The sequence below is a fragment of the Balaenoptera physalus genome (assembly GCF_965194825.1).
Source record: "Balaenoptera physalus genome assembly, chromosome: 9".
Classification (NCBI taxonomy): domain Eukaryota; kingdom Metazoa; phylum Chordata; class Mammalia; order Artiodactyla; family Balaenopteridae; genus Balaenoptera; species Balaenoptera physalus.
The window spans coordinates 100884416-100901391 of record NC_138888.1 but is presented as its reverse complement, the minus strand read 5'-3'; the positions used below and the strand labels follow the sequence as shown (position 1 = coordinate 100901391).

The following is a 16976-nucleotide window of genomic DNA, read 5'->3' as shown; positions in this document are numbered from 1 at the left end:
TGTTATTCCCCATTTTTCATATTAGTATAGGTTAGACACCGAATTACAAAAACTGCTAATAAGTATATGAAAAATATTTAATTATCAAAGAAACAAAAATTTAAATATTCTGACATCATTTTTAACCTAGCTGTGATTTTTTGATAACAACGTAATCCTTATTGAGATGCGGTGAGATACAGATTCTCGTACCTCGTAGATCTTTCTCAGAGATTAGTTTGGCAGTATGTATCCAAAGCCAAAAAGAGTATTTCTTCTCAATTTACACCAAATAAACAATCAGAGATTCATATGTAGTGTAATTTATAATATTGTAAAACATTAACCTAAATAAATCCCCAACAGTAGGACAATGGTTAAAGAAATCATGGGACACTCATAATCTAAAAAAGTTGTACAACCTTAAAAATGTTGCTTTCAACAAATGTTTGATGATGTAGGGAAATGCTCATACTGTGTTATCCAGTGAAAATGGCATAAAGCTATATATGATTCTGGTTTTTTCCTCTCTATAACTGAAAAAAATTGAAGACTAAAAACTAAAATGAACTTTATTTTTTTCTTTTTTGCTTTCCCCCATTTTCCAAGTCTATTAAAGTAAGCACCATTTTGTAATCAAGCAAGGTCAGTGAATGCTATGAATAGGACAAAATAATGAATGTTATTTGAAAAAAATATATAAATGTAAGGTCTTATTATTCCTACATTTATACATATAAAAGATCTTGTCAAACTTAATTCTGACTTCCTTTTTAATATAAAAAAGAAATGATTATTATTTATATTTTGACACTTACTGTAAAGAGTTATATAAACCAAAAGAGTAATTTGTTTATACCTGAAGGGATGCTTTTCCCAATAATGAAAATACTAAAAGTCCTTTCTCAGAACCTTGGTGCCATGATCCCTGAGAAATACCATTAATAAATACAAGGTATCTAGATAGCCTTGCTCTCTGGAGGAGAATTAGTTCTACTTGTGTGTAGATTATACTAGGTGTAGCATTGCTTGCCTTACGTAGTGCTATTTAATTACTGTCAAATACTTATTCTAGTCTTCTTTTCCTAACTCCATTAAAATCATTCTTGAAACAATACGGCAGGTTACAGCTTCTTTATAGTACATTTTAGTCTTTTGTGTGTCCTTAGGAGACATGAAAAACTTGTTAGCTTCATTTCTAATAACATTTATAGACCATTTCCTGGGGCAGAACACCTCTGTAGAATTTCTGTGTATGTTGATGAATCAGTACTTATCATCTGTTGACTCTATTAGCTTCCATTCCAGAATTCTGGAATTAGTCAGCGTTTTCTGAGTTTGTCCTTGTATTCTGGGAGCTTTTTCCTTATCTGAGGCCTGTAATTCCTTATTCATTCGTTCATTTATTCGTCCAGTAAGTATTTATTGAGTGACTACTGTGTACCGGTAACCAGGGTCACAAAAGTGAATAAGACACGATCCCTTCCTTTCTTGCTAATGTTGCTGAGTTTTTGTTTTAAGTGTTCTCTTAGTTAAGAAGATAAATGGAAGCTTGGTTTGGGTTGGGGAAGAAAAGCCTGCTGGATTGAAGACTTCAAAAAGAAGCCAATACAAACTGAGAGAAAGAGGGTCATATGTGATAAGCAACATTTGGGGGTTTTGTTTGTTTTTAGAAAGGGAGGGTGCAGTGCAGTTTGGGACACATTGACCTGTCCAAGTACAGTCATCCAGTAGATGCTGGATCTAGAGCTCAGGGAGATGTGATCCAGAGCCGTAAATGAGGCCATCATTGGTGTGTAGGTGGGAATGGCTCTCAGCTTCGATCTGAGCAGACGACTTCTTCCGTCTTTACAGTAGGAAAATGAGATCAGCACCCATGTATGTATTTAAAGTAGATTTCTTAGTGTTACTAGTAATTAAAGACAGATTTTTGCATCAAGATACTACCTCCCTGAAGACTGACTGTTGCCTCAGTGGATTGAAGAAAAGCCTGTCCTCGTGATAAAAATGCTTGACCAAAGAGAAACATCGTTCTGATTTATAGTCCTTTGTTATGCTTTGTTTAGAAGTTCTTATTTTATCAATTCAAGAAAACCAAATGCCTTTTAGAATATTCTGCATCTCATTCAGTACTCTTAACTTCCATCATCAGTTTAGGTGAATATTTAAATAAATGGGATAATTTAATACCACTATTAGAACACTCATAATAGTATATATTATAATCGTTTACCCACTTTTCTTTCCTCATTAGACTGCAAACTTTTCATATTAATCTTGGTGTCTGTAGAATGTAGGCCCTAGCATGTAAAATGTGCCCAGTAAATACTGGGTGAGTGAATTGTTAGAAAAGAGAAGGAAAGAAGTGTTCGACAGCTCTATGAAAGGATTCCCGCAAGCAAAATAAAATCTAGGAGCACAGGTGTGAGGGCAAAGCCGTACTTTAGAGAGTGTCTCAGTCCTTTCCGAGGAGTTACGGATCTTTTAAGTACTTTACTTAGCTGATGGGGAAAAAAATCAGATTTTAATATTTCATCATCTTTCAAAATTTTTATAACTTTCATCATGATTTGTACATTGTGTTTAAAATTCCCAGTATTTTAGTGTTTGAATTTGATCATGTTCTATAGAATCCTGATTTGTAACTTTAGACTATGATGTTATTTCAGTAACAAGATACCTCCGGTATTGAAATATTGGTTAAATGGTCGAAAAGTGCTGTAGTAACTATCAGATAGAAAAAAGCCATGGGTCAGTTGGTCTCTCGCTACACACACATGCAAGCGCACACACACACACATGCAAGCGCACACACACACACTTCTTAAAACTAAAAATTTGCCTTTGTATTAATATTCTCAGTAATATATATAGATGTGTTATGGTAATTCTCAGAGAGCAGTAAAGGTTTTTTTCCTTGTCATTTCAGAAAATAGAGAATCCTGATGAACTGGCAGAACTTATAAATATGAATCTCGCACAACTTTGCTCACTTCTAATGGCTTTATGGGGACAGTTTCTGGAAGTTATAACACTACATGAAGAGCTAAGACTATTACTAGCACAAGAGCACCATACTTTGAGGGTAAGTTTTAAAAAAGTGATGTTAGAGCATTTTAATGAGTACAGTAAGTCCCCTACGTACGAATCTTCAAGTTGTGAACTTTGAAAGATGCGAACACACGTTTGCGTGTCCAATCACGTAAGTTAGTTCACATGTCTGGCTACGTTGTCACGTGCGTGCATCCTCTACAGGTGGTTGTGCTTTTGTGTATTTTACTGTACTGTACTGTATAGAATACAGTAGTATAGTATCTTTATTTCAAGCGTAGGATGTCCGGAAGCAAGTGGAAAAGCAGCGGTGATGTAGCTGGTACTGCTAAGGAGCACCAGCTGTTGTACTGTACTACTGTACTTTTCAAGGTACTGTACTGTAAGATCAAAAATGTTTTCTTTATTTTTTGTGTTTGTTTTTTATGTATTATTTGTGTGAAAAGTACTATAAACCTATTATAGTACAGTACCATATACCTGATTGTGTTAGTTGGTTACCTAGACTAACCTTGTTGGACTTATGAACAAATTGGCCTTCCGAACACACTCTTGGAACAGAACTCATTCGTATGTAGGGGACTTACTGTGTCGCTTTCTATTTCTCCCTTTAGATCTGTTGGTATTTGCTTAATATATTCATGTGTTCCGGTGTTGGGTACATATATATTTACAGTTGGGAACTCCCTGGCAGTCCAGTGGTTAGGACTTGGCGCTTTCACTGCAGTGGCCTGGGTTCAGTGCCTGGTCAGGGAACTAAGATGCCATAAGGTGCATGGCACAGCCAAAAATAAATAAATTAGGTCAAGTTGATTGATACGGTTGTTGTTTAATCAATATACTGGATTAACTTTTTTTTCCTGTATCAGTATTTTAAAGACATACCTTTATCATCCATCCTCCATAATCTCAGATGAGAAATCAGTTGTCATTTATATTGTTGTTTCCCTCCAGCTGCTGTTATAATTTTCTCTTTATCTTTGGTTTGCAGCAATTTGACTCTGATGTGCCTTGTTGTAGTTTTCTTTATATTTATCTTGCTTGTAGTTTATATATTTTCTTTATATTTATCTAAATATATATTTATATATTTTCTTGGTATTTATCTTTATGTTTATTTATCTCATGATTTGCCGAGATCCTCAGATCTGCAGGGTGATATTTTTATCAAAATCTTAGCCATTATACCTACAGAATTTTTCTGCCCCAGTTTTCCCCTCTACTCTCTCTCTCTGGCACTCTGATTTCACTTATGTTACACTATTTGATATTCTTTTGTTTCTTAGTAGTTTTTCTCTGTGCTCTTCAGTGTGAATAATTTCTGTTGTTCCATCTTTGAATTCACTAACTCATTTCTATAGTGTCTAATCTGCTCTAAATCTTGTCTCATAAAATTTTCATTTCAGATATATACTTTTTACTTACAAAATTTGCCTTTGGTTCTTTTCTTTTTTCGATAGTTTCATTTTTCTGCTAAGGTTCCTCATCTCTTCATTCGTTACGACCAGCTTCTCCCAGTCATTGGCCAGTTTATACTTGTGGCTTGAAAGTACTTGCTAGACTTCTGGCTTCTGATCCAGCTTTAAGAGGCTTGGACTTCATCACTCCCTTTCTAACAGCAAGAAAAGAGCTGAACAATCCAAATATCCACACATCTTTTTAGGTCCATTAGAGAACTGAGGCCACAGGATAAACTCCTGACCCCCAAACTGGAGAGATGGCTAGCCAGTTACAGAGAATCACATCTTACCAAAGCAGAAACCAACCCATGAACGGAAGTCACCAGGAGCCAGTACCAGGAGAGCAAAACTTAAACTGTAATTGATGAATTTCTGGAGGCTCAGTGTGAACAAGCTTGAGTTAATAACTCCAGGAGGGCCCAGTCTTAGGGGACACCCACACTTCTGTGGGTTTTAGCTCCAGGAACCCTACCAGGTTCACATACTTCAAATCAGAGTAATCCCCTCATGCAGGGAGAGGGGGAAATAGCCATTTGTAAATACATCCAGAGCATTCTGTCCTTCTTAACAAGACCTTCCTCCTCAGAAACTGTCTTTCTAGAGTCCAGCTGACCTGGGGGACCCAGCTCAGGCCCTCTATATAGCCTTTCACTTGGGGGAAGGAAAATACCCAACTTATACATTATTAGGGATTTGCAAGTTAAAGCAACAGTGAGATACCGTGCACACCTGTAAGAATGACTAAAACTGAAAACTCTGACAGCACTAAATATTGGTGAAGATGTGGAGCAACAGGAATTCTCATTCATTGCTGTTGGGAATGCAAAATGATACAACCACTTTGGAAGACAGTTTGACAGTTTCATATAAATCTAAACATACTCTTACATAATAATCCAGCTAACATGCTCTTTGGTATTTACTCAAATTAGTTAAAAACTTAGGTCTACACAAAAACCTGCCCTCAGATATTTATAGCAACTTTTTTTTATAATTGCCAAAACTTAGATGTCCTTCATCAGGTGAGTGGTTAAACAAACTGTTGTATATTTACACAATGGAATATTTTTCAGTAATAAAAAGAAATAAGCTATCAAACCATGAAAAGACATAGAGAAACCTTAAAAGTATATCACTGCTAAATGAAAGAAGCCAGTCTGAAGAATTACCTACTATATGATTCCAATTCTATCACATTCTGGAAAAGGAAAAACTATAAATAAATAATCAGTGGTCGCCAGGGGCTCAGGGGGATTGGGGGAGAGTCTAGTGGGTGGAGCACAGGAGATTTTTAGGGCAGTAAAACTGTTCTCTATGATATCGTAATGGTGGATACGTGTCACTATACATTTGTCAAAGCCCATACAATTCACAACAACAAGGGTGAACCTTAATGTAAACGATGGACTTTAGTTAATAATAATGTGTCAATATTGGTTCATCAGTTATAACAAAGGCATCACAGTAATACAAGACGTAAATAATAGGAGAAACTTGGGGGCTTGGGGTATAATTGGAACTCCCTATACTTTCTGATCAATTTTTCTCTAAACCTAAAACTGCTCTGAAAAACTTAGTCTATTAAAGAAAACTTTCTAGTGTGCTTCATGGTTGCTTACCTTCTGAAGCAGAGTATATGGAACCTAATTTAACCCTTTCAAAGTGACTTAGTTATCATTATGAATCTTGTGTAATGTGTTCTGCTTTAATAGTACACTGGTGTCCTGTGCTCTCAAAATGTCTGGACAGTAGATCCTCCATTAGAGAGGCCCAAGTTATATTAATTTTTTACTTATTTTGTCTGCTTTTTATGGGAATGGTCTAGGTTTTCTTTAAGGGGGGCCTTTTTGTTTCAGCATCAAGTTCTCATTTCCTTTGCCTAGTATACTTATGTATATTTAATGCCTATATATGCTATGTATACTCTAATTCTCCTTTTCCCTTGGTTTCATTTGCTCTTTAAAATGTACTGTGGATTAAGAAACCAAATAACTTAAACCAGTAGGAGTTGTATCTAATAGTAAGCATAAATCAGGTTTGTATAAAAAGAACTTAAAGAACATTTGTTCAGATAGCCTCATCCACCAGAGGGCAGACAGCAGAAGCAAGAAGAACTACAATCCTGCAGCCTGTGGAACAAAAACCACATTCACAGAAAGACAGACAAGATGAAAAGTCAGAGGGCAATGTACCACATGAAGGAACAATAAAACCCCAGAAAAACAACTAAATGAAGTGTAGATAGGCAACCTTCCAAATAAAGAATTCAGAATAATGATAGTGAAGATGATCCAGGACCTCGGAAAAAGAATGGAGGCAAAGATCAAGAAGATGTGAGAAATATTTAACAAAGACCTAGAAGAATTAAAGAACAAACACCTAGAAGAATTAAAGGACAAACAAACAGAGATGAACAATACAATAACTGAAATGAAAAATACACTAGAAGAAATCAATAGCAGAATAACTGAGGCAGAAGAACGGATAAGTGACCCAGAAGACAGAATGGTGGAATTCACTGCTGTGGAACAGAATAAAGAAAAAAGAATGAAAAGAAATGAAGACAGCCTAAGAGACCTCTGGGACAACATTAAATGCAACAACATTTGCATTATAGGGGTCTCAGAAGGAGAAGAGAGAGAGCAAGGACCTGAGAAAATACTTGAAGATATTATAGTCTAAAACTTCCCTAACATGGGAAAGGAAATAGCCACCCAAGTCTAGGAAGCGCAGAGAGTCCCAGGCGTGATAAACCCAAGGAGAAACACACTGAGACACATAGTAATCAAATTGACAAAAATTAATGACAAAGAAAAATTATTGAAAGCAACAAGGGAAAAACAACAAATAACATACAAGGGAACTCCCATAAGGTTAACAGCTGATTTCTCAGCAGAAACTCTACAAGCCAGAAGGGAGTGGCATGATATATTTAAAGTGATGAAAGGGAAGAACCTACAACCAAGATTACTCTACCCGGCAAGCATCTCATTCAGATTCGATGGAGAAATCAAAAGCTTTACAGAGGAAGCAAAAGCTAAGAGAATTCAGCACCACCAAACCAGCTCTACAACAAATGCTAAGGAACTTCTCTAAGTGGGAAACACAGGAGAAGAAAAGGACCTACAAAAACAAACCCATAACAATTAAGAAAATGATAATAGGAACATACATATTGATAATTACCTTAAATGTAAATGGATTAAATGCCCCAACCAAAAGACACAGGCTCACTGAATGGATACAAAAACAAGACCCATATATATGCTGTCTACAAGAGACCCACTTCAGACCTAGGGACACATACAGACTGAAAGTGAGGGGATGGAAAAAGATATTCCATGCAAATGGAAATCAAAAGAAAGCTGAAGTAGCAATACTCATATCAGATAAAATAGACTTTAAAATAACAAATGTTACAAGAGACAAGGAAGGACACTACCTAATGATCAAGGGATCAATCCAAGAAGAAGATGTAACAACTATAAATATATATGCACCCAACATAGGAGCACCTCAATACATAAGGCAACTGCTAACAGCTCTAAAAGAGGAAATCGACAGTAACACAATAATACTGGGGGACTTTAACACCTCACTTACACCAATGGACAGATCATCCATAATGAAAATAAATAAGGAAACAGAAGCTTTAAATGACACAATAGACCAGATAGATTTAATTGATATTTATAGGACATTCCATCCGAAAACAGCAGATTACACATTCTTCTCAAGTGCGCATGGAACATTCTCTAGGATAGATCACATCTTGGGTCACAAATCAAGCCTCAGTAAATTTAAGAAAATTGAAATCATATGAAGCATCTTTTCCGACCACAACGCTATGAGATTAGAAATCATTACAGAGAAAAAAACGTAAAAAACACAAACACATGGAGGCTAAACAATACATTACTAAATAACCAAGAGATCACTGAGGAAATCAAACAATACCTAGAGACAAATGACAACGAAAACACGACGATCCAAAGCCTATGGGATGCAGCAAAAGCAGTTCTAAGAGGGAAGTTTATAGCAATACAGGCCTACCTCAGGAAACAAGAAAAATCTCAAATAAACAATCTAACCTTACACCTAAAGGAACTAGAGAAAGAAGAACAAAAAAAAACCCAAAGTTAGTAGAAGGAAAGAAATCATAAAGATCAGAGCAGAAATAAATGAAATAGAAGCAAAGAAAACAATAGCAAAGATGGATAAAACTAAAAGCTGGTTCTTTGAGAAGATAAACAAAATTTATAAACCATCAGCCAGACTCATCAAGAAAAAGAGGGAGAGGACTCAAATTAATAAAATTAGAAATGAAAAAGGAGAAGTTACAACAGACACCGCAGAAATACAAAGCATCCTAAGAGACTACTACAGACAACTCTATGCCAATAAAATGGACAACCTAGAAGAAATGGACAAATTCTTAGAAAGGTATAACCTTCCAAGACTGAACCAGGAAGAAAGAGAAAATATGCACAGACCAATCACAAGTAATGAAATTGAAACTGTGATTAAAAATCTTCCAACAAACAAAAGTCCAGGACCAGATGGCTTCACAGGTGAATTCTATCAAACATTTAGAGAATAGCTAACACCCATCCTTCTCAAACTCTTCCAAAATATAGCAGAGGGAGGAACACTCCCAAACTCATTCTATGAGGCCTCTATGAGGCCACCATCACCCTGATACCAAAACCAGACAAAGATAACTATAAAAAAAGAAAATTACAGACCAATATCACTGATGAATATAGATGCAAAAATCCTCAGCAAAATACTAGCAAACAGAATCCAACAACACATTAAAAGGATCATACACCATGATCAAGTGGGATTTATCCTAGGGGTGTAAGGATTCTTCAATATATGCAAATCAATCAATGTGATACACCATATTAACAAAGTGAAGAATAAAAACCATATGATCATCTCAGTAGTAGCAGAAAAAGCTTTTCACAAAATTCAACACCCATTTATGATAAAAAATCTCCAGAAAGTGGGCATAGAGGGAACCTACCTCAACATAATAAAGGCCATATACAACAAACCCACAGTAAACATCATTCTCAATGGTGAAAAACTGAAAGCATTTCCTCTAAGATCAGGAACAAGACAGGGATGTCCACTCTCGCCACTGTTACTCAACATAGTTTTGGGAGTCCTAGCCGTGGCAACCAGAGAAGAAAAAGAAATAAAAGGAATACAAATTGGAAAAGAGGAAGTAAAACTGTCGCTCTTTGCAGATGACATGATACTATACATAGAGAATCCTAAAGATGCCACCAGAAAGCTACTAGAGCTAATCATTGAATTTGGTAAAGTTGCAGGATACAAAATTAATGCACAGAAATCTCTTACATTCCTATACACTAATGATGAAAAATCTGAAAGAGAAATTAAAGAAACACTCCCATTTACCATTGCAACAAAAAGAATAAAATACCTAGGAAGAAACCTACCTAGGGAGACAAAAGACCTGTATGCAGAAAACTATAAGATACTGATGAAAGAAATTAAAGATGATACAAACAGATGGAGAGGTATACCATGTTCTTGGATTGGAAGAATCAACATTGTGAAAATGACTCTATGACCCAAAGCAATCTACAGATTCAATTCAATCCCTATCAAACTACCACTGGCATTTTTCACAGAACTAGAACAAAAAATTTCACAATTTGTATGGAGACACAAAAGACCCCGAATAGCCAAAGCAATCTTGAGAACGAAAAATGGAGCTGGAGGAATCAGGCTCCCTGACTTCAGACTATATTACAAAGCTTCAGTAATCAAGACAGTTTGGTACTGGCACAAAAACAGAAATATAGATCAATGGAACAGGATAGAAAGCCCAGAGATAAACCCACGCACCTATGGTCAACTAATCTATGACAAAAGAGGCAAGGATATACAATGGAGAAAAGACAGTCTCTTCAGTAAGTGGTGCTGGGAACACTGGACAGCTACATGTAAAAGAATGAAATTAGAACACTCCCTAACACCGTACACAAAAATAAACTCAAAATGGATTAAAGACCTAAATGTAAGACTGGACACTATTAAACTCTCAGAGGAAAACATAGGAAGAACACTCTTTAACATAAATCACAGCAAGATCTTTTTTGATCCACCTCCTAGAGTAATGGAAGTAAAAACAAAAATAAACAAATGGGACCTAATGAAACTTAAAAACTTTTACAAAGCAAAGGAAACTACAAACAAGACGAAAAGACAACCCTCAGAACGGGAGAAAATATTTGCAAACAAATCACCAAAGGATTAATCTCCAGAATATATAAACGGCTCATGCAGCTCAATATTAAAAAAACCAAACAACCCAGTCCAAAAATGGGCAGAAGACCTAAATAGACATTTCTCCAAAAAAGACATACAGATGGCCAAGAAGCACATGAAAAGCTGCTCAACATCACTAATTATTAGAGAAATGCAAATCAAAACTACAATGAGGTATCACCTCACACCAGTTAGAATGGGCATCATCAGAAAATCTACAGACGACAGATGCTGGAGAGGGTGTGGAGACAAAGGAACCCTCTCGCACTGTTGGTGGGAATGTAAATTGATACAGCCACTATGGAGAACAATATGGAGGTTCTTTAAAAAACTAAAAATATAATTACCATATGACTCAGCATTCCCACTACTGGGCATATACCCAGAGAAAACCATAATTCAAAAAGACACATGCACCCCAATGTTCATTGCAGCACTATTTACAATAGCCAGGTCATGGAAGCAAGCTAAATGCCCATGGACAGACGAATGGATAAAGAACATGTGGTACATATATATACAATGGAATATTACCCAGCCATAAAAGGGAATGAAATAGTGCCATTTGCAGAGCCGTGGATGGATGTAGAGACTGCCATACAGAGTGAAGTAAGTCAGAAAGAGAAAAACAAATATCGTACATTAACACATATATGTGGAATCTAGAAAAATGGTACAGATGAACCAGTTCGCAGGGCAGAAATAGAAACACAGGTGCAGAGAACAAATGTATGTACACCAAGCAGGGAAGGTGGCGGGGCGGGGGTGTGGGATGAATTGTGAGATTGGGATTGACATGTATACACTAATAGGTATAAAACGGATAACTAATAAGAGGCTGGTGTATAAAAAAATAAAATAAAATTCAAAAATTCAAAAAAGGAAACATTTGTTCAGTGAACATTTGTGAGGTGCCTTCTTTCTTCAAGGCAATATAGATAATATATCACATATTTAGACTCTGCACTACAGATTAGAATGTAACCTGGATGAGCATGTATAAAATTATTATAGTCAATATTATAATAATATGTGATTAATATATTAAATTATAATAAATTTAGTTATATTAATGACGACTTATTAAAATTATTATAGTAAGCATTGTTTAGCAATTTAAACAACATATTAGGGTGAACATAGATAAAGGAACATTTAACTCTTTAAAGCAGTATAAACACCCATTTTGAACCCTTAAAGCCTTTTTTTTTTAACGTCCTAGTTAAATTTTGAATAGTTGATATTGCCAAATAAGTGGATTTTTTAAAATTAAGGTACATACTCAAAACTTGTCTTACAGATATATATATATATACCAAAGTATTAATATCTGTTACTCATATCCTGAGTTTGAATTTGTAAATTTGACATTTTTTTCTATGCATGCCTTTTGCCCAGAATTAAGCTGTGCTGCCATCAGGTGGCAGTGATGCCTTAGTTATGGCCTCACAGTGCTGTTGCCAGCCTTCTTCCTCACGGGTTGCCACTGCCCGGAAATCAGGGCAGGAGAAAGTTCAGACAGAGAACCTCGTCTGGGAGCAGAGAGGAAAGGAAAGACTTTATGATAACAGGGAGTCTTAATGCAGAAGGGAAGGGGTCAGTGGTTGGAGCACAAGTCTTGACACTTTTCTCAAGTCTTTGTTTGAATCCCATGTGTATCACGGCCCAGCTATGTTGTCTTGCCTCACTTGTTAAATGAACATATATCCACTTCATAGGGTTTTTATATGGTTCAAATCAAAGAATGAAACTAAAGTGCTTAGCCCGGAGCCTGGTAGGGAGGCTGCTGTCCAGAAATGACGGTTCTTATTGTAGGGATCAGGGAAGGCGGGGAGGCAGGCCCAGCTGCAGCTGCAGGAATCCGGATGACTTCAGGCTGCATTTCTTTACACTTTACAGCCCTCGGGGAAAATACCTCTAACAGACAGACAGACAGGCAGGCAGGCAGATAAGTTTTCCTCATGTCTCCCTTAGTGTTGGAGAGGAAGAAGGGGCCGTCAGCAGCATTTGAAGGTGAAGACAGTTGCATCCTTCCCACAGACGTTTTGTTGCCACCTGTCAACTTGTCCCTCTGAAGACCCAGTCTCACCAACTCAGGGAGACAAGCTTAGGAAGTCAGTAACTCAACTGGCTATAACTTGATGACCTATAAAACGTTTCTCCAATTCACTGTACTTTTTTTTTTTTTTTTTTTTTTTTTTGGCTGCATTGGGTCTTCATTGCTGCACGCGGGCTTTCTCTATTTGCGGTGAGTGGGGGCTACTCTTCGTTGCGGTGCACGGGCTTCTCCTTGTGGTGGCTTCTCTTGTTGCGGAGCACGGGCTCTAGGTGCGCGGGCTTCAGTAGTTGTGGCATGTGGGCTCAGCAGTTGTGGCTCGCGGGCGCTAGAGCACAGGCTCAGTAGTTGTGGCACACGGGCTCAGTTGCTCCGCAGCAGGTGGGGTCTTCCCGGACCAGAGCTGGAACCCATGTCCCCTGCATTGGCAGGCGGATTCTTAACCACTGAGCCACCAGGGAAGCCCTGAGAAGTGTACAAATTTGTTTAATATAAGTTTTATGTGACAAGGTAGCCTTCGTAAGGAAATGAAGACCCAAAGAAACAGACCTGAGTATTTTATGATAGGCTTGATGAAGAGTTGACAGTTCATGGAGGAATATGATAGGTTAAGGAGTATGAAGTAATTGTAGTAAACCGAGGGAATTTATTAGCAAGGCCTGTTTGTAGGCGTCTTCTTGGCATTCCTTTGTTTTGGAAGATAGGAATGGACGTTCCATTCCTCTGGGTATAGTGAGGGCACCTCTCACATGAGGGTTTTATGACCTGTTTTAGGGGAGAAGGGTTGGTGAGGAGGTCAGCGTAACTTTCCTGCTCTTCCTTTTCTTAAATTTCTTCACCTTAAGATATTCTATGTGCCAAGGTGCCATAATTTGGGGTAGCATGTCCAGAACCCCATCACCACCAGCCTCTCCTCTCTTTTTTAAAATAAAAGGGGGAGCGTACAATACATAATTTTCTGCATTTGGCTTTTAAAACATTTGACTCTTTTTTTGAATATGTATTTTTTTGGGGGGGACTACATTAGGTCTTTGCTGCTGCCCGCAGGCTTTCTCTAGTGGTGGTGAGCGGGAGCTACTCTTCGTTGCGGTGAGCGGGCATCTCATTGCGGTGGCTTCTCTTATTGTGGAGCACGGGCTCTAGGCGTGAGGACTTCAGTGGTTGTGGCGTGTGGGCTCAGTAGTTGCAGCGCGAGGGCTCTAGGCCGTGTGGGCTTCAGTAGTTGTGGCGTGGGCTTCAGTAGTTGTGGCTCATGGGCTCCAGAGCGCAGGCTCAGTAGTTGTGGTGCGAGGGCTTAGCCATTCCACGGCATGTGGGATCTTCCTGGACCAGGGCTCGAACCCGTGTCCCCTGCGTTGGCAGGTGGATTCTTAACCACTGCGCCACCAGGGAAGCCTCTCATTGTACATTTAAAACCAAAGACCCCTAAGTTGTATTTCCCTTTAGAAAGAAATCTTAGGTGTAATATAATTCCAAGATGTAATATCATTTCTCTCTCCTCCACGTACCCTTCAAACAAAATATCTTTTCCATCCCCTTACTGTTGCTTCAGTTGCTCCAGTAGCTGACAAAGCCTTTTCCTGCATAGTTAGAAATGAAAGGGTCAGAATACAAATATGATGGAAGAAATATTCAACTAGATTTGACCAGTATTTACCAAGTACTTGCTTCTGTAACATACCAAGGCATATTTTGGGGGGATGGCAAAGATCATCCAAAACACAGTTCCTGCTCTAAAGAACATTACACATTAGGAGGGGGGACAATTCACATATACAGTTATTTTAAGAAAAAACGTGGTGAATGCTACAATGGTAATTGTAATAGCTTATATTTATAGACACTTTCCAGATTAAAAACTGCTATCAAATACATTATCTTGTTTATTCTTTGCAATAACCCCCTATGAAGAATAAGTATTAAGTGTGATTGAAAAAGAGTCATCGGGGCTCCAAGGTGAAATGCCGAAGGTCACAGAGCCAGGGGGTCCACCGTCAGCTCAGCTGGTGCGTACTGGGATGCCTGGCACCCAGCAGCGGGGAGCGCTAGCTGGTCCCACCATTCTTCTGTGCGCTGGGCGCTGTTCTTGGTGTGGGGATGTCGTGGTAAATAGGACACACAGAATCCCCATCTTCAAGGAGGATGAATGGTGGATCCATAACGTAAAACGAAATTTCTTACCTACATTCTGTTCTTTCTTTTAACTCTTGCAGTAAGTACCAAAATACAGTGCTTTGGCGACCCTGAGGAGGGAGAGTACTTCTCACAGGGGGTTTCTTTCCCTGCCACCCATTTCCTGATTGACTTTTTAAATGTGCCATGTTATTCATACTCCCTTTTGGAATTTTCCAGGTGCGCAGGTTTTCTGAGGCATTCTTTTGTTTTGAACATCCAAGAGAAGCTGCCATTGCATACCAGGAACTTCAGTGAGTAGCATAAATCCAAAATTTAAATGATTCTACTTCCTTTTACCTAAGATATCATCTCAGAATTTATCAGTGACAGAATATACAATATTTGCAATGAAAGAAGTTAGGAGAATTTGACGTTTAGAAAGCTCCTGTTTAGTCAAATTGCATTTAATCTTACGCATTACTTCACTAAAGACCACGCCCTTACATAAAGAAGCGCACTGCGCCGCTACCCCTCCCCACACAGACCTGCCCCACCCCTGGGAGTCCCTGGCCCCAGCCTTCCACTGGGCCATCTTGCTGTATTTTTATCTTCACAGGTCAGACTCTCTTACATTTATCATTATGTATTACGTATTTTCGCAGGGAGTCTGACTGGCACTTCCTGCTGTCATGTAGGAGATTTACAATTCAAATATCCTGAGTAGATGCCTTCCACTTTCCCTACTGAGTACATTTAGATCTGGTTTTCTTTGGCTTTAAAGAATATTTTGAGGACATTATGTTGAGTGAAAGAAGTCAGACATAAAAGAGTAAAGAATATACGACTCTGTTTATATGAAGTTCTGGAACACGTAAGACTAAGGTGAAGAAAGTCAGAAGAATGGTTGTCTTGGTGTCGACTTGGTCTGGGAGTTTGCCTGGAAAGACGTGAGAGTACTCTCTGGACAGGTGGAACATGTTCTGTATCGCGTGTCCGTTTGTCAGAATCGTGCAGCCAAGATTTGTCTGTTTCAGTGCATGTGAAGTATATGCCGCAACAGACAACTGTAAATAATCATAGGGTGTGTGGGTAGGCAGTGAGTGGAGGTACGGACAAAGCAAGAAGGGAAAACGTTTGCTGATGGGGCTTATGGTGCTGTTCTGTGTACTTTGATTTGTTTCAAATTTTCCGTAAGAAAGTTTTTTTAAAAAAACTATTTTGCATTAGAAAGTTATATACCCTTCTTAAAATAGCTGTTAATTGTATTCATCAGTACGTGTTAACTTTTTTTTTCAACATTATCATCAAATCGTTAGCAGGCATTTGAGCTTTTGGTCTTTCTCCTCTATGCTATTCTCAGCTTATTAGGATGTTCAGACATTAAGCACAGATGACTCACTTTGAAATAACATTTAAAAGTATAGAAGAGTATAATAGAAATTAAATAATTTATCAGTAAACCGTAATTTTATAAGTCAGTAATTTTTGTCCACAAACCATAATTTTCATCGTACCAGTTTTTATCTCTGACCAAGGCGCTCTTTCGTAAGGAGGGTGTCTTGAGGAGGGGTGGTCGCGGAGAGACGATGCGGTGAAATCGGTGTGGTTGTCTAGATTGCAGTCTGACGTAAGACGTGTGTTCCAGTGCTCAGAGTCACCTCCAGATGTGCACCGCTCTCAAAAACACTGCCTTCTGCAGCTCTCTCCCACCCCTGCCTGTTGAGTGCAGTGAATTAGATGGAGATCTCAATTCGTTACCTGTGATCTTTGAAGACAGGTATTTAGATGCAGTTACTGAAGGTAAGTGTAATCTAACTAAAATATGTAAGCTGTGTGTGTGTCGTTTTCAGTACATTCTGTCTAATATACATAAAGCCATTCCTTAATGTGGGGCTGTCTTCCCCCCTCCAGTTTTATTTATTTTTGAGGATATTAGAAAGTTATAGTCAGAGAAAGTAGTCTTAATCATATGAGTTCTTATACCTCGTTTTAAACCTGAATTTCTTTTT

General features: G+C 38.0%; 1 protein-coding gene across 22 annotated transcripts in view; it reads left to right on the top strand.

Annotated features, from left to right (window-relative positions):
* Positions 1-16976, top strand: part of FAM135A (family with sequence similarity 135 member A) — a 119902-nt gene that overhangs the window by 75913 nt on the left and 27013 nt on the right. For all 22 annotated transcript variants that reach the window (XM_082474089.1, XM_082474088.1, XM_082474072.1 and 19 more), the window contains 3 exons: positions 2909-3064; positions 15205-15278; positions 16613-16767. In XM_082474089.1, coding sequence (XP_082330215.1) covers positions 2909-3064; positions 15205-15278; positions 16613-16767 — 385 coding nt within the window. The remainder of the gene's footprint in view (positions 1-2908; positions 3065-15204; positions 15279-16612; positions 16768-16976) is intronic.